The sequence below is a fragment of the Mastigoproctus giganteus genome, chromosome 2 (assembly GCF_048544385.1).
Source record: "Mastigoproctus giganteus isolate SK-2022 chromosome 2, ASM4854438v1, whole genome shotgun sequence".
In the NCBI taxonomy this organism is placed as follows: Eukaryota; Metazoa; Arthropoda; class Arachnida; order Uropygi; family Thelyphonidae; genus Mastigoproctus; species Mastigoproctus giganteus.
Genome location: NC_143576.1, coordinates 223,818,598 through 223,837,709, shown reverse-complemented (window position 1 = coordinate 223,837,709; position 19,112 = coordinate 223,818,598). Strand labels below are relative to the sequence as shown.

General features: G+C 37.3%; 1 protein-coding gene across 1 annotated transcript in view; it reads left to right on the top strand.

Annotated features, from left to right (window-relative positions):
- The first annotated feature begins 2,166 nt into the window (after positions 1-2,166).
- The window catches only part of LOC150090168 (copine-8-like), a 138,105-nt gene continuing 121,159 nt past the window's right edge, over positions 2,167-19,112 (top strand). The window contains exon 1 of the mRNA XM_090390186.1: positions 2,167-2,278. Within this exon, the coding sequence (XP_090246312.1) occupies positions 2,211-2,278 (68 nt within the window). The 5' untranslated portion in view covers positions 2,167-2,210. The remainder of the gene's footprint in view (positions 2,279-19,112) is intronic.

Sequence of the window (19,112 nt, the reverse complement as noted above, 5' to 3'; positions counted from 1 at the left end):
GACAATTTCCATCTTAACATTTGTAACTGTTTTTTTGTAAATTAACCAAAGGAATGCTTCGAGTTTAGTTTTAAAAGTAAACGTAAGCAGTTGCAATTAAAAAAAAAATAAATAAAAGCTGCTGCATTAGGCCAGCCGAGAACCAACTCATCTGCATGTGTAATGTGTTCATAAATACGTTTGTTGTCTGGACGATTTTTCTGTTTTGTTGGACGAAAAACTGGAGTTTCTGGATAGAGGGCGGGGAGAGACCTTGCTATATACGCCTGACACCGACTAATTCAGCCACGTAGTGAATAAAAGCCCAGAAAAGTTCATCGCTTCATTGACGGGATTCGAACCCCGATCTTTTTACCCGCTGTGGGGAGAACGGTGATTATAACCACTGTGCTACTCGCCCAGACAATTGGATGTATTAGCTGCCTTTAGCCTAATTTGAACACTGGAATGGATTGAAGTATGCCAGTTTTGCTTACTAACATATGTGTTACAAAATAAATTTATATGATATAAGAAAATGTACTTAGACTGAGGACAATTAATAACGACATCTAAGAAGTGTTCACGAATTTTTTATCATTAGGTCTTAATTGACAACCATGTATGGGTGATATAGATTTTAAATCTAACTGTAGAACCCTTTGCACTCTTTGTTCTGTCATCCTTAACGCTGTTATCCGTTTGTGAATAGAGGATATCATCCCCAGAATTGCTTACCGTGTAGGATGGATCAAGTTTCACGTCAGTGGACTTGTCAGTAATTCGAAATTTGCTTACCATACTAAACTGAGAATTGCGTTTTTGTTGATTATATATATATATATATATATAATAATCAACATTATTATTATTAATATTATTATTAGCCATATGGTACAAGGAAACCTGAGGCTTATGCTGCACCAGTCAAAAAAAAAAAAAAAAAGAATGTGAATTACCCTGAGAGAGAGAGAGAGAGAGAGAGAGAGAGAGAGAGAGAGAGAGAGAGAGAGAGAGAGAGAGAGAGAGAGAGCAATCACTAAGAAAAAAGAATGGTAATACCCAGCTCAGGACCCTGTGTATCCCAAGCCCATACTCACCAAATGTGAGCCCCTGGGGTTTATGAAAATGTTTGATAAATCCGTTGCATTTTTGCACTAATCTTGAAGTATAACCACTCAATGTCTAAAGCAGAGAATCTCCAATTAATTTTCTTCACAGTTCGTATTTGAAAAAGTATACCTCAACGCGGTTCGACTTCTTCTTTGGTATAAAGTTAATACAATATCAAGTAAATGTTATGATAAAATAATTTTTATTTTCTTTTATTACAGAATACAAAGGCGCATTCAGTATAATTATGATCGATTTTTTAACTATCTTAGGAAACTAATTAAGAAAACTTACAAAAGGAAATGTGCAATTTATATGCAAATTATTGACTTGGGATCAATCACTTGATATCATGAACTCGCTGTTCATGAAAAATAATTTGCTGTCCGGATGCCTGCTTGCCAATTGCTAACTTCTAGTCGTAAGAGTGCTACTTTGTTGATCGCCAGCTCACCATGCCTGTGATATGAAATTCCCATAATATGCAGATGCCATTGTCTGTCATTGCTCTGGCCTTGAACATATACAACTGCGAAAATCGTCAGTTTGTACTAGAACTCCCTGTATGCTAATTTGGAAGAACTATTAATTGTAACATCAATTCTATAAAGCTAGAATTTTTCATTAAGTGAAAATATTATTTAATAATTTTTTCTTGTGTCAAAAAAAAAAAAAAAATGCTTTCATATGTTGTATTCTTCCCAGGAAACTTCCATAGTTAGTAGACCACACTTATTGCCGACTTAAAGGAGGCAAATAAGTTTGGGCGAATTCTGGGCTTAGGACGCCAAGCGGCATGTTCAGTCTTTAAATCTGTGTGGGTTTTAGGAAAATATGAAACGAGCATGATTTGCAAATAAACAGATGTCAGTTTTTGTGATTACATATTTAAATTGTTGGTTAGGGAACAGAGGTGTTTGTTAGAGAATATTTGTGCGGAATTGATTAGTTCGAAATGCTGAGTAATGTCATGCTGGGAGAAGAGATTTCATAATGATAGTTGTCACTCAGATGTCTTCATAATAAATATTCATGTGCCATTTTTCGTACTAGAAATACGTTTTGAATTAGTATCAACATTATCTTTTTTTGAACTGTAAATTCTGATAAAATTTTAAATGGCAGCATTTCAGCCCGGTGTGGCATCTGTGCCTGTTACTAAAGTAGAAATCGGCATTTCTTGCAGGTAGGCATTTCATTTGAAAATGTGAACAGAACACAATCTGTATAGAAACTAATGGGACGCATAAGGTCTCTGAGCAACGAATATCCCAGGCTCTTTTTTTCTTTTTCTTTTTTTTTTTGTCACCCTCCTCCACTGAAATATCTGTTCTACAAAACCATAAAATATTTGTTCACAAATTCCAATATTTTTCACTCATAACCACTACTGTGTGCATCTAGACATCGTCAAGAGGAGGGAAACATCCCACAGTAGTATTTTAAGCCAGTGTTTCCCAGCCTTCTTTCAGATATTGATCACTTTTATATTTGAGGTGGAAACCACCTCAAAAGTCACCCTCCTCCACTGAAATATCTGTTCTACAAAACCCTAAAATATTTGTTCACAAATTCCTATATTTTCACTCATAACCACTACTGTGTGCATCTAGACATCGTCAAGAGGAGGGAAACATCCCACAGTAGTATTTTAAGCCAGTGTTTCCCAGCCTTCTTTCAGATATTGATCACTTTTATATTTGAGGTGGAAACCAAGGGCCACTTTTATATTTAAACCTGTATATTTTATATTTGAGGCCACGGACTAAAAAAAAATATTAAACTGTACATGCAGTTATATTAATAACTTTTAATATAATGTTATGTATCTATGCCTAACATGTAGTATACATTCGGTTGTTATAGGCATATCTATATTTCCCATAATCTAATGGGATTGTTGCTACTGCAAAAAAAAAATGTTTTATTGTCAAATCCGACAAACAACTTTCATGAGTTACAAGACCACAGGCCAGGAAATACTATTTTTGATATGACCACACTTTCAAGATAAATTGACTAGGGACTTCCACCTCCTCCAAAATTAGCCACAGCCAGCCCATAATTTTCTATAATATGGGTGTGTCAAGAGGAGGAAACATCCCTCCCCCCTGTATTTTAGATAGTGTTTTCAAGATGGGGATTTGGGGGCTGGTTACTCACACACTAGCAGGGCTTTTGTGGATTTATTGGATGATTGTTTTCTACATCAGCATGTTCAGGAGGCAACTAGAGGGAGTAATACTCTTGATTTGATTATCAGCAGTGATTCTTCATGCATTAAGAATCTGCAGATAAATGAACCACTAGGTGGCAGTGATCACAGTGTGCTGAAGTGGGATTTACTGAAAGAGGTAACTACCATTAGGGGTAAAGGGAAGGGTTATTGCTTCCGTAAAGGCGACTACGATGGACTGAGACAGTATTTAAATTCTATACAGTGGGACCAACTGATGATGTTACCAACAGCAAATTCAAAATGGGAAGCATTCAAAGAACATATCTTGGAAGCTACTAGGCTTTACATACCAACTAAGAAATATTGTTCAAGGTTTAGGCCAAAATGGATGTCAGATGAACTAATGAGGCATATGGCAGAGAAGAAAAATGCATGGGATACTTACAAATTAACACATGACACAGAAGCCTATGATAAATACAAGTTGATATGCAACCAAGTTACAAAGGAGGTTAGGCAGGCGAAGGCAGATTACGAGAAATCCTTGGCAAGGGATGCAAAGAAAAACAGCAAAGAGTTCTTTACTTATGTAAACTCTAGAAGGAAGGGGATGAATCAGATTGGTCCACTTGATATTGATGGGTCAACTGTTGATGATCCTGCTCAGGTAGCTAACAAACTAAATGAATATTTTGCATCGACATTCACACATGAGGAGTTATTCAGCAAGGGGAATGCCAGAGGTGTATTCAACTCTAGCAGTAAGCTACAGAATCTTGAAATAACTGGGAGTAAAGTGGAGGAGAAACTGTTGAAGATAAACACAAGAAAGGCACCCGGGGTGGATGGGATCTATCCAGTTATATTAAAGGAGGCAGCAAAGGAAGTAAGCAAACCCTTAGCCATAATTTTGAGAGCTTCCTTGGACTCAGGGGAGGTACCCATAGACTGGAAATGTGCAAATGTGACCCCAATTCACAAAGGAGGATCAAAGGCTGACACAAGTAACTATAGACCTGTGAGCTTAACTTCTGTTCCAGGAAAATTAATGGAGGCACTGGTTAAAGAAGCACTGCAGGATCATTTAGACAAGACTTCAGTTATAGCTCAGACACAGCATGGTTTTGTTAAGGGGAAGTCTTGCCTGACCAACTTGATTGGATACTATGATGCAGTCACAAAAGAACTGGATGCAGGGAATAACTTTGATATTATATACTTGGATCTTAGAAAGGCTTTTGATACTGTTGCACATGGAAGACTGCTACACAAATTGGAGCAGTGTGACATTGGAGGCAAATTGCTGCTATGGATAAAGGGGTGGTTGAGGGGGAGAAGACAGAGAGTGGTAATCAATGGACACTGCTCATCGTGGACTAATGTTATTAGTGGAGTCCCTCAGGGCTCAGTGTTGGGTCCATTATTGTTTTCTGTATTTATAAATGATATTGATGATGGTATATCAAGCTTAATGTCCAAGTTTGCAGATGATACAAAGGTTGGCAGGGTTGTCAAGGACACTACTGACACTACACTGCTGCAACAGGATCTGGAAAGGTTGAGCAGATGGGCTGAGAGGTGGCAAATGAAGTTTAACATTGACAAATGTAAAGTACTACACATGGGAAACAGCAACCCCAGGGCAACGTATCAACTCTGTGGTACTACACTGACAGTGGTAGAGAATGAAAGGGACTTGGGGGTGATTGTGCAGGCAGATATGAAGTTCTCTGAGCAGTGCAGACGGGCTGCAAGAGTAGCTCATGATGTATTGTCAATGATATACAGGAATTTTTCCAGCAGGGATAAGGAGGTGATTATTCCATTGTATAAGGCAATGGTCAGGCCACACCTAGAGTACTGTATACAGGTCTGGAGGCCTCATTTCAAGAAGGATGTAGAGCTGCTGGAACGAGTACAGAGAAGGGCAACAAGATTAGTGAATGGAACAAAGGGGTGCTCTTACGAGGAAAGGCTTAAGTTTTGCAAATTACAGTGTCTGGAGACTAGGCACCAGCGAGGTGATCTGATAGAGGTGTATAAAGCCTTGAATGGTTTAAGCATGCTCAATGCTGATGGGATTCTTCCTCTAGCTCAGAAAAATCACCTGAGAGGGCATAAATTCAAATTGAGGAAAGACAGATGTAGGATAGACGTGCGGAAATTTGCCTTTAGCCAGCGGGTGGTTGGTTGGTGGAACAGACTGCCATCCCTTGTGGTGGAGGTTGATAGCCTAAATAAGTTTAAGGCTCAGCTGGACAGGTATTTTGAATGAACAGAGGGGTGAAGTGGAAGTGGGTTTTTTTTTTTTTTTGGCTGATGCTGCATAAGCTTGCTTTCTTGCATCAAATGCCTCTACTAATGCTAATGCTAATGCTAAAGATAAATTTTTACTAATCTTTTGACTAGGGACTTCCATCTATTTGAAAATTAGCCAAAATAAATGCATTCTTCCAAGTAGTGCTTGTCCAGGAGGCTGAAAATGTAAATTTACTGCATTTTTTTTTTTTTTTTTTTTTAAACTTAACAATAAGCCAAATATTTGATTGAGCAATATTCTACATTTAATAATGGTTGGTTAGTTATTGATCTTTGGCTTGAAGAATGAAACAGTTTAAACTTAGCCTGTACTAAGGCAAAGATTCAAGTACACCAACCATAGTTTTTCTTGTAAAGATTTTCATGCCTTTTCTGCTATAACAACAAAATATTTTGGAGGCTGCAGTGGAGTGGAGTTTAAAATATAAATTCCGATTTGAATGAGGTTAAAAGTAACTTTTATTGTTACTTTTTTACATTTAAACTTTTTCATTATTACTTTACAGTTTTATTATGTTATTACGTCTGCAATGTAATTAAACTCAAATATTCATTATATTTTCTAATCAGTAAATAAAACAAGTTTTATTTTTCACATAAGTTAGTTTTTCTAGCCTATAAAGTCTCTAAGAATAAGATCATATGAGTTTACAGCTAATTGTCTTGACAAAAAATATTATCATTAAGCATATTTAGCAGTCACATGAACTCCAACCCTGGTCAGCTCAAGTATGTGTATTGCTGCACTCCTGTGCTCACCAAATGCCTCATTAGCCACAGGATGGCAGTCTTATTGTCAGTGGACAAATGCTGAACTTCATAATCAAAGGATGCAAAGAAAAACAGAAAAGAGTTCTTTACATATTTAAACTCAAGAAGGAAAGGGATGAATCAGATTGGTCCACTGGATATTGATGGTTCAACAGTTGAGGATCCTGCTCAGGTGGCTAACAATCTAAACGAGTATTTTGCATCTACATTCATGCATGAGGAGTTATTCAGGAAGGAGAATGATGTAGGTAAAGTAAACATTGGCAGTGAGCTGGATGATTTTGTAATAACTGAGAGGAAAGTGGAGGAGAGATTGTTGAGGATAAACATAAAAAAGGCACCTGGGGTGGATGGGATCTATCCAGTTATATTAAAGGAGGCAGCAAAGGAAGTAAGCAAACCCCTAGCCATAATTATGAGAGCTTCTTTGGACTCAGGGGAGGTACCCATGGACTGGAGATGTGCAAATGTAACCCCAATTCACAAAGGAGGATCAAAGGCTGACACAAGTAATTATAGACCTGTTAGTTTAACTTCTGTTCCAGGTAAATTAATGAGGTACTGGTTAAAGAAGCACTGCAGGATCATCTAGACAAGAATTCAGTTATAGCTCAGACGCAGCATGGTTTTGTTAAGGGCAGGTCTTGCCTGACCAATTTGATTGGATACTATGATGTAGTCACAAAAGAACTGGATGCAGGGAATAACTTTGATATTATATATTTGGATCTTAGAAAGGCTTTTGATACCGTTGCACGTGGAAGACTGCTGCACAAATTGGAGCAGTGTGGCATTGGAGGCAAATTGCTGCTATGGATAAGGGGATGGTTGAGTGGCAGAAGACAGAGAGTGGTAATCAATGGACATTGCTCAACGTGGACTAATGTTATTAGTGGAGTTCCTCAGGGTTCAGTGTTGGGTCCGTTGTTGTTTTCGGTGTTTATGAATGATATTGATGATGGGATATCAAGTTTAATGTCCAAGTTTGCAGATGATACAAAGGTTGGCAGGGTTGTTAAGGACACCACTGACGCTATGCTGCTGCAACAGGATCTGGAAAGGTTGAACAGATGGGCTGAGAGGTGGCAAATGAAGTTTAACATCGACAAATGTAAAGTACTACATATGGGAAACAGTAACCCCAGAGCAACATATCAACTCTGCGGTACTACACTGACAGTGGTGGAGAATGAAAAGGACCTGGGGGTAATTGTGCAGGCAGATATGAAGTTCTCTGAGCAGTGCAGACGAGCTGCAAGAGTAGCTCATGGTGTCTTGTCAATGATATACAGGAATTTTTCTAGCAGGGATAAGGAGGTGATTATTCCCTTGTATAAGGCAATGGTTAGGCCACATCTTGAGTACTGTATACAGGTCTGGAGGCCTCATTTCAAGAAGGATGTAGAGCTGCTGGAACGGGTACAGAGAAGGGCAACAAGATTAGTGAATGGAACAAAGGGTTGCTCCTACGAAGAAAGGCTTAAGTTTTGCAAATTACAGAGTCTGGAGACTAGGCACCGGCGAGGTGATCTGATAGAGGTGTATAAGGCTTTGAATGGATTGAGCATGCTCAATGCCAATGGGATTCTTCATCTTGCTCAGAATAATCACCTCAGAGGGCATAAATTCAAATTGAGGAAGGTCGGATAGATGTGCGGAAATTTGCCTTTGGCCAGCGGGTGGTTGGTTGGTGGAACCGACTTCCATCACTTGTTGTTGAAGTTGATAGCCTAAACAAATTTAAAGCTCAACTGGACAGGTATTTCGAACGAACGGAGGGGTGAAATGGGAGTGGTGTGTGTTTTTTTTTTTTTTTTTTTGGCTGATGCTGAATAAGCTTGCTTTCTTGCATCATATGCCTCTACTAATGCTAATGATATTGAAATTTCGCAAGATTATTTAATGAAAAAACTTTCGAGCCTACAGACCAGTAAGGCTCCTGGAGTTGATGGAATATACCCTATAATCTTAAGGGAGGCGGCAAGCGAGTGCATTGAACCATTGAGGCTAATTATGCGAGCATCACTAGACTCTGGGGAGATTCCCTTGGATTGGAAAAGTGCAAATGTATCTCCCATACATAAGGGTGGCTCTAAAAGTGAAGTTGGAAATTATCGACATGTCAGTCTGACTTCAGTAGTAGGGAAAATCATGGAGGCAGTGATCAAGGGTGGAATTCAGGATCATTTGGATCGAATTGAAATTCTCAAGGATACTCAGCATGGTTTTGTAAAGGGAAAATCATGTTTAACAAATCTGGTTCGCTATTTCGAAAGGGTCACTCACGAGCTGGATTTAGGGAATAATTTCGACATTGTTTATTTAGATTTCAGCAAAGATTTTGACTCGGTCCCACATGAGCGGTGGAACAGGTTGGAATCACTGGGAAAATCCTTAGATGGATAGAAGGATGGCTTCAGGGCAGGAGGCAGAGGGTTGTGATAAATGGCTATTCCTCAGATTGGGTTGATGTGAGAAGTGGGGTTTCCCAAGGATCAGTATTAGGACCACTGTTGTTTTTAATTTTCATAAATGACATTGATGAAGGGATAGAGGGTGTGATGTCTAAATTTGCAGATGATGTAAAAATTGGTAGAGTAGTTAATGATCACTGTCAAGCTGAGCTTCTTCAGAGAGACCTAGATAGACTTCCGGAATGTCAGAAAAATGGCAGCTATGCTTTAATCCAACAAAGTGTAAGGTATTACACCTGGAAAACAGTAATCCCAAAATAACTTATTCACTTCGTGGAGTTCAACTAAACCCAGTACTGGAGGAAAGGGACTTGGGTGTTACGATACGGTCAGACATGAAATTCTCTGAGCATTGTAAACAGGTTGCAAGGAAGGCCCATGGTGTCCTATCGATGATCTATCGAACTTTGCAAGTAGAGATAGGGACGTGATAATTCCATTATATAAGGCTTATGTTAGACCACACTTGGAATACTGTGTTCAAGTATGGAGACCGCACCTAAAGAAAGACATCGAGCTTCTTGAAAGGGTGCAAAGACGGGTAACTCGCCTGGTGAGATCGGCAAAAGGGCGTCCTTATGAAGAAAGACTTCGAATATGTGGGTTGCAGAGTTTGGAAACTAGACACCTTACAGGAGATTTGATTGAGGTGTTTAAGGCTCTGAGAGGCATCAGTAAAATGAATGAGGACGAAATTTTCAAGATTATAAATGATGCTAGAACTAGGAGACATAAATTCAAGTTACGGGGGGGGAAATGCTTAGATTGGACTGCAGGAAGTTTTATTTTAGCCAGCCGGTTATAAATTACTGGAATAAGTTGCCTTCATGGGTGGTAGTGGCCGACAGTTTGGGGAAATTCAAAGGCCATCTGGATAGTATTTTCGGGTAAGGGAAGCGCATAGGATGATAGGTTTAATTTCCTTTTTTTTTATTAATTATTATTATTTGTTATTTATTTATTTTTTTTTATCATTGTTTTGTTCAGATTTTTTTTTTTTGTCTGGTGCAGCATAAGCCATAGGCTTTCTTGCACCATGCGGCCATTACTAATACTAATACTAATCCTTATGCCTTTCCCCTCCTTTGTCTAGAAACATTTCTGGTGATGCTCATGAATAATATGAAATGCCCACATTACCAGGAATGTTCACTTGAGCGTGTCATAAGTTTCTGTATTTTTTTTTAAATTTTTTTATTGCACTACTTTTGAATGAACATCTGAAAAGAGAAGTATCTGCTCTTTAAGAGATAGCAGTTTTCACTGTCCCAACAGCAGTTTTGATACTACTGTCATCTGACCAGCGGACATTGAACACACACCAACTGGTGCAAACTTGACAAAATAGTTGAAAAAAGAAGCAAGTGTATCAGAGAAAGATACCATGTTGGAAGCTTATATCTCAGAGAAAGTATAAACCTCCAATAACACATACTATCTTTTATTTAGCTACAGGCTAGGAGTATTAAAAGAACATCAATATTCTTGTTTATACTCCGGCATGACCACCAGGTCAGTGGAGTGTATTGTTATTATAAATCAATCAATACAAACATTAATCGTATTTAGCAGTCACAGGCTTGAACCCCAGTCCACTCAAAGAGCATGTGCTACAGCACTTGTGCTCCAGACCACTCAGCTATGTCAGGCCTAATGGGCTGGTATTCTTAGTTCAGTCAGTAACCTGTTGGCGCCTCCGTACCCAGGTGGGAAGGAGCAGCAGTGCATAGCATACGCTTCTTGATTAGACCGGGGTTCAAACCCGTCACAACCAAATACGGAGGATGCAGAAAGGTCAGGGAATGACCACCGCATATCCCGGAGCAATATGGCCTTAGTTGCTAATGCTCCTTAAAAAAAAAAAAAAAAAAAAAACCAAACAAACAACCAAACAGTAACCTGTGGGTTTTTGTTCTGGAAACTTGAAGTTAAGACCTCTCTCTCTTTCTGTCTCAAAACAGCATGTGAGGAGCATACAGGAGTAAAGTAAGTACTGCTACAGTACATAGATGCCTTTTCTCATTGAGATTTTTCCTTGGGCAATTTCACATTGCCCAAGGAAAAAAGCCACTTTTGATGCAAAAAATGAAAACCAAGTGTCTAAAGTGGACAAAAGAGCATTCGTTGGTCTGAGGATCAGTGAAAATGCGTTATTTTCTCTGATGAATTAAAAACTCAGCTTGCATGGTTTGGATGGCCTGCAGACTGTTAGATGAAGAAGAGAAGAATTTCATCCTGACTGTATCATCTCCACAGTGAAATATTCTTCATCTCAAATAATATGGGGCTGTATTTCACATAGAGGAGTTGGTTGTCTTGAATTTGTGAGGATACAGTGAGTGCTAAGGTGTATGTTATTCCTGAGACAAAATTACTTCCCACAGTTAGAGATCACTATAGGGATGTTGCCAATTGCATTTTTCAGGACAACTCTGCTCCATATTATAGAGCCAAAACCATAAGTACTACTTCATAAAATTAGCAAAAGTTTAAATTTATGAAATGTCGCATTCTTGCTTAAATAAATGTAACTTATTTTACTGTCTTCGAAATTTTTGTACCTGACTGTCAGCAGGTACAAAAATAGTTGAAGGATAAATCAGTTCACACAATAACATGGCTTGGGAACAGTGCAGACCTCAATTCAGTTGAAAAATGTTTGAACAAAATGGGTGTTTCAGTAATGCAAAGGAAATCAAAAACACTTAGAGAGCTGCAGGAGACATTAATCTGTGTTTGGTACCACAAGATTTCACAGGAATATATTCAGAACTTTATCCAGTCAGTACCACAACGATGTGCAAGCAGTCATCAAAGCAAGGGGTGGGGTGGGGTTGGCCAATGAAATATTAGTGTGCATTTTGTTGTGTATTTTGGCCACCTGTGGTCCTAGTATGAGCAAAGGAATGGAAAAAAAAAATCACTGTTTTCATAGAATTTTTCTTATTATATGAACCATGAGTAACGTGCCATTATTTTTAAGAAATGTACTTATTATATATTTAACCATAAGGCATAAAAGTCAATTTTTCTGCAATTAATAGTTTTGTATATGTATTGTTATTATCTATGTTCTTTCAGCTATTTTTAAAAGATTAGCTGCCAGTATAAGGATAAACAACCTAAAAAATGAGGTGATACAATTTTTTGAGTACCACTATATTTCTGCAAGGTGACCACCTCTATAAAAGACCAAATATATGTGGAACCAAAGCTGGTCATCTGGTCATTTATAACTCCTCTCTTGACCTTGTGTTAATTGCAGGAAGATCATTTTGACTCTCGGTTTTGTTTTGAAATATTTTTTACACTCCAGGTGTCCATATAGGGTAAGAGTTTACAAAATAAAATTCAAGAACTGTATTTAACAGTCAATGTTGACCATGGCCAATTCAAATATGTACCTTAAGTTTAACCACTTGGCTATGGCAGGCCTTTTCACAGACTTGAACCATCTACTATTCATTCAGGAATAACATGCAATGCTTTAAAAATATCTGTCCTCCCCACATCAACTGGGAAAGGAGCTGGTTCAAATCTTATCAATGATGTGGGGAACTTTTATGTCCCCTTTTGCACTCCATGGCTGAGTTAGTTTGTCTCAGGTATGTGTGGATAGCAAGGTTTTCCCCAGGTAACTCAGGATTTTCATCTAGCAAAACAGGCAAATTTGACCAGAGAACATGTGAATTTATGGACATTATACACATGGGTTTGTTCTCAGGTGGCTCTAACATAATAGTTTTTTTATTTTTATTTATTTTTTAATTAAAAATTTGAGAAATCTCCATTGAATAGGGTTGAAATGATGCTCAGAACTGTAGCATCTTGTATATGGTTTCACAAACTGTCAGTGAGCTAAATCTCTAACTCAAAGTTTAAGGTTATGGTGCCATTTCTCTGGATTGAGAATGATGCCAAATTGGCTACCCTTAGTAATGTGTGGCGGGCCTAAAACTGGTATTTCTGTGATACACTTATGTTTTTTCATGAACATTTCTATGAGTTCTGTATGCAGAAGCAGGAGGTAGTTCCTGTATTTAGCATTAGTACAGGTATGATGCAAGAAACAAGCTTATGCAGCATCAGCCAAAAAAAAAAAAAAAAACACTCCCATTTCAACCCTCCGTTTATTCCAAATACCTGTCCAGATCAGCCTTAACTTTATTTAATCTATCAACTTCCACGATAAAGGATGGAAGTCTTCCACCAACCAACTACCCACTGGCTAAAGGCAAACTTCCACACATCTATCCTACATCTGTATTTCCTCAATTTGAATTTAATGCCCTCTCAGATGATTATTCTGAGCAAGAGGAAGAATCCCATCAGCATTGAGCATGCTCAAACCATTCAAGGCTTTATACACCTCAATCAGATCATCTCGCAGGTGCCTAGTCTCCAGACACTGTAATTTTCAAAACTTAAGCCTTTCTTCGTAAGAGCAACCCTTTGTTCCATTCACTAATTTTGTTGCCCTTCTCTGTACTCGTTCCAACAGCTCTACATCCTTCTTAAAATGAGGCCTCCAGAGCTGTATACAGTACTCAAGCTGTGGCTTGACCATTGCCTAATACAAGGGGATAATCACCTCCTTATCCCTGCTAGAAAAATTCCTGTATATCATTGACAAGACACTATGAGCTACTCTTGCAGACCGTCTGCACTGCTTAGAAAATTTCATATCTGCCTGCACAATTACCCCCAGGTCCTTATCGTTCTCTACCACTGTCAGTGTAGTACCACAGAGTTGATACGTCACTCTGGGGTTACTGCTTCCCATATGTAGTACTTTACATTTGTCAATGTTAAACTTCATTTGCAACCTCTCAGCCCATCTGCTCAACTTTTCTAGATCCTGTTGCAGCAGCATACTGTCATTAGTGTTATTAACAACCCTGCCAACCTTCGTATCGTCTGCAAACTTGGACATTAAGCTTGATATACCATCATCAATATCATTTATAAATACAGAAAACAACAATGGACCTAACACTGAACCCCGAGGGACTCCACTAATAACATTAGTCCAAGATGAGCAGTGTCCATTGGTTACCACTCTCTGTTTTCTCCTACTCAACCATCCCTTTATCCATAGCAGCAATTTGCCTCCAATGCCACACTGCTCCAATTTGTTCAGCAATCTTCCATGTGCAACAGTATCAAAAGCCTTTCTAAGATCCAAATATATGATATCAAAGTTATTCCCTGCATCCAGTTCCTTTGTGACCACATCATAGTATCCAATCATGCTTTTGGTATTAGTAGTAATGACAGATGATCAGTGGCGCTTGTGACTCTGATGTTTGGGTGTGCTGCATCTTAAAGTTACATTAAATTGCCTTGGTTATAAGACTTGTAGACATACACCGTAATAATAATAATAAGCAAGTTAAAAATACTACAAAACATTAACTATATCAGTGTTTCTCAATCTTTTTACTCTCGTGGCACATTTTCCAAAGAAGAAAAATTTCGCGGCACACCTACGTAGTCATAGAAGAAGAAATTTCTAAATTTCGCGGCACACTTGGAAAATTTTGCGGCACACTAATGTGACGCGGCACACCCTTTGAGAAACACTGAACTAGATATTTACCATTAACAGACTTGAACTTTTATTTAAAAGCAAAATCCATTCTTCGGTTTTTATTTGTTGAAAATAGATTAACTTTTGCATTCAAGTTTTTTGCACTGTTGACCAAGCTTTTCTCTATTGAAAGCATTTCTTGAGCATTTAGCCTTTCCTGATTCATAGTGCTTCTTAAAAATGGTTTTATTCTTTTTAATGTTGAATGGCAACGTTTGGACTCTGAATGGTCAAAAGTACTTTTATGAGTTTTATAAGTTCACCAAGAACTTTAGCTAGATTATTTTCTGAGATAAATTTCAGTAAGTCAGTTAATTTGCAATAATTGTGTAGATCATGTATGTTATAGAAAACTTGTAATTCTGTAAGAAGTTTTCTCTTTCAATCATAAGATTTGCCTCAGTAGTCTCCATGCCTCTTCCATGGGCATTTTCGTATGAAAAATATCAAAGTTCTCCTTGTTAAACAATTTAGCAGCAATTAATTGTTTGTAAAAGAATATCTCTCACTTATGTCAACACTTATATAGTCACATACTTCCTTCACTTCAATCATGAGTGTTTTTGAAGGATTTTCACAGTACATTGAATTACTGATTTTTCGAATAGCATTCTTAAAGTTTCTTATATATTCATGTATTTTAACTGCCCCAATTTTTTGAGATTGTCATTTGATTATAAATAACTTCCACGTGAGGCATTATCTGATGGAAAAGTTCTAACCAGAACTCGAATTTTTCATTACTCAAGATGTGCAAAATTCCAGTTGCTTCTGAAATCGTCTTATCTGCATTTGCTGTTGCTTGTAGTTCCACCATGCACTTTTTTTAAGGATTCAAAATTTTCATAAACACTGTTCACGGTGCGTATATTGAAGTTCCATCTTGTAGGGGAAGGTCAGGCAACACAGCTGTCCGTATGCTTTCTGAGAACACATAGAGAGAGAGACGCTGTGGTGATTTCGAGAAAAATGTTGGTTTCGACATGAGGTTCGAAAAGAATATTCTTGAATCTTGGGTACTGCTTGCTGCATTTCTCATCATCAGATTCAGTTGTGGATAAAAATGTTGATAGCTGTGGATAAAAATGTGGATTTTTGTACACGTCTTTTATTTTAGCCTGAACTCTCCCTTTCTTGCTTTTCATCATACTTGCGCCATCAAATGTCTGAGCAACCAGTTTTTGAGTATTTCCTTCGAGGATTATGTTTAACTGATCTAGAATGCACTTCGATATTCCATCTGCCGTTTGGTTTTCCAGAGTGAAAAAACCCCAAAAATGCTCAAAAATGTCTCAATTCAGTTTATATCTCAGAACAGTTACCATTTGTATATAGAACATATATTGAAACATCTCTTGTGTCATCAGCCATGATAGCTACGAATGAAGCTTCTTTAATTTCTCTTTATTTCATCCCTGCATATTTGCAGCAAACAGTCAAGAATATCATTCTGAATAGTTTTGAAATGCCTTTAAATGCTGCATTACTTTCTAAATGGTTCTTTAAATTGGAATTTAATGTACAGGCGAAATTTATTAATCCTCTCCTATACTCCTGGATTTTTAGAATCTTCTTTTTCATCATTTCCACATAAAGGAATTTCAAACTGTCCACAAAAAATTTAATGCAGTCTATTATTTTAGATAATACCTCACAATTCTTGGTAACTTTTCTGTTATGTTTTCAGATCAAAAGTCTGTAGGCCTCACTAATCTGTTCTTTAATATTTAAGCTTCCTAAAAGCAATAATGAAATCACATCTGGTGAGTATGGGCTTGGCACACCCAGGGTCCTGAGCTGGATACCATCATTCTTCTCTTCTTGATGATTCCCTTCTACTTTCTCTCTGGGTAACTTGGAAATTTTTTTTTTAGCTGGTGCAGCATAAGCCTCAGGCTGCTTTGCACTATATGGCTAATAATAATAAAGTAAATAAATATGTGTCTTCGAACTCTCATGTCTTAGAGTTTTTTCTTTCATTCTGTTTATTTTTGTAAAGCCATTTTTTGTCCACGTTAAGTCACCTCCGAACAGTAAACATGGAAAACAAAACAATGCATTTTTAACTTCACAACCACAAAGCCAACTTTTCCTTTGGTACCATTCAGTTTTAAAACTGCGAATTTATTTCTTATTATTACTTATTCCCCGCTGAGAAATTTGAATCTTTGGTGTGGGGCAGCCTTCGTTTTTAATCACATTTTTTTTTGGAGAGATACAGGCATACCTCGATTAACGAATAGGATGCGTTCCACGAAATTACTTCGTTAAGCGAAACTTCGTTTTCAGAGGTAAAAATACTATGGCCAGAATAGGGATACGTTCCTACGTAAAGAAAATGAAAAGCTTTTTTTCGAACAAAGAAAAGTTTTATTAAATAAACAGTCAACTTACATACAAAGTAAAATCACATTTTAAAATATGAGTCTAAAGTTGACTGTTTATGTTCTTTTTCTCTTTCATTTAACAATTGCCTATACGGAGTTATTGCATTTAACACTGATCGCTTAAAAAATAACACTTCTTCCTAAATCAGGATCATTTTCACTAAAAAAATTTAAAACGTTTTAAATGTCATTTAAGGACCTTTTTAAATCTTTGGTTGTTAACACTTTTTCGGCAGGAACTTTTTTAACTTCGTCTTCATTATCTTTGTCTTCGTTGCTAACAAGGTTTTCTAAATCTTCCACTGAAAAACCATCATCTTCTGCATTCAATAAATTTCTAACATCCTCTTCATCGACATTTTCGAAACCTATTGATTGAGCCATCTGGATAACTTCATTTCTAATTTCTTGGATGTTATTTTCTTCTTCTAGTACAACTTCTGGCCATATTTTGCGCCAAACTCCATTTAAGCATTTCTTAGTGACTTCTTTCCAAGAACTATCAATGTTTTCAATTGCGTTTTTAATGGTGTAGTTTTTCCAAAAAGTTTTAACTGTCATTTCCACTTTATCCTCTAGTTCAGTTAAATTGCTTAAAGTTCGACGCAGATAATAAGCTTTAAATGATGCTATTACTCCCTGATCCAATGGTTGAATCAGGGAAGTTGTGTTTGCTGGAAGAAACACAACTTTGACAGGAATGCATGTGTCCAACGTGTTAAGATCAGTAGGATGTCCCGGAGCATTGTCTAACAACAAAAGAGCTTTTTCTTCAAAGTTGTTTTTTTGACAATACCGTTTTACTCCAGGACAAACGTGGTTAACAAACCAATCAGTAAATAACTCCTTGGTAACCCACGCTTTTCTATTTGCTTTCCATATTACAGGTAAATTCATTTTTATGTTACCTTTTAACGCCCTCGGATTTTCTGAATGGTAAACTAATAGCAATTTTAATTTATAATCACCAGAGGCATTTGATCCAAAGAGTAACGTTAAACGGTCTTTGGCTGCTTTAAATCCAGCAGCTGATTTTTCTTCAATAGAAATGAAGCTTTTTGTTGGTAGCCGTTTCCAGAACAAACCGCTTTCGTCAACATTGAACACCAAATTTGGTGGAAAATTTTCACGTTCAATTATTTCCTTTAGTTTTTCTGGAAACTTATTTGCAGCTTCAACATCTGCACTTGCAGCTTCTCCTGTTAATTTTACACTATGAATCCTGGCCCGTTTTTTAAATTTCTCGAACCAACCACGAGAAGCCCCAAAGGTTTCCGTAATTTCTTCAGTTTGTTTAGATTTCAGGTGATTAAACAAAAATAATGCTTTTTCTTGAATCACCATTTGACTTAAAGGCATATGACGTTGTGACATATCATCTATCCACAAACTTAACATTTTCTCCATTTTTTCTAAAATTGGATTCCTTAAGCGAGTTAATTTTGCCGCTGTAACATCTGTACAATTCTGAGCAGACTGTTTTATTTTTTCTGATTGACTTAGTATGGTTGTTAAAGTTGATTGCGCTAATCCTAAAGAATGTGCCACATCGGATTTTCTTTCGCCGCTTTTAACACGTCGTACGATATTTAGTTTAGTTTCCAAAGAAATTGCTTTTCTTTTCTTTGATTCTGACATTTTAATTAACTAAAACAAAAATATTTCTATTAAAATTTACAAAATCTACGTTATGTAATGCTATAAAGAACCTACGTCGATTATTGCAATGCGCCACACTGAAACAACGTCAATCATGTAAACAACAACTAAATTACGCGATTGACACGCAAAACTGTTATAACAGACATGCCCACAGCTCGGGAGCACTCGGGAATACGTAACGAGTCGCCGTCAGTCACCAATCGGATGATTGTCGGGCGTTGGCCTTAAATTGGAATATTTTTTTATGTTAAATGGGGCTTGAAATTGCGGACTTCGTTATATCGAGGCTTCGTTATCAGAGGTAACGTTAACCGAGGTATGCCTGTAATTGTTTAAAACTAAGTTGCTGAAGTTTATTCACTATCACATGATTTACTTCATGGGGAAGCAATGGAGGCCATGATTGAATCAAATTTCACAATCCTGTCATAGAAATAATGTTTTACTTAAAGTTGAAGTTATTTAAATATAACTTCAACTTACCAAGTTCCAGCTCAATTTGCAATTAATCTGTAATCACATAATTACACTGTTGAATGTTGAGATTGACTTAACACTGATATTATTTAGTTACTTAATGGAAATTCGGGTGAATAACAAAAAGACACCTACATTGTGGCTACACACCTATCATGGTT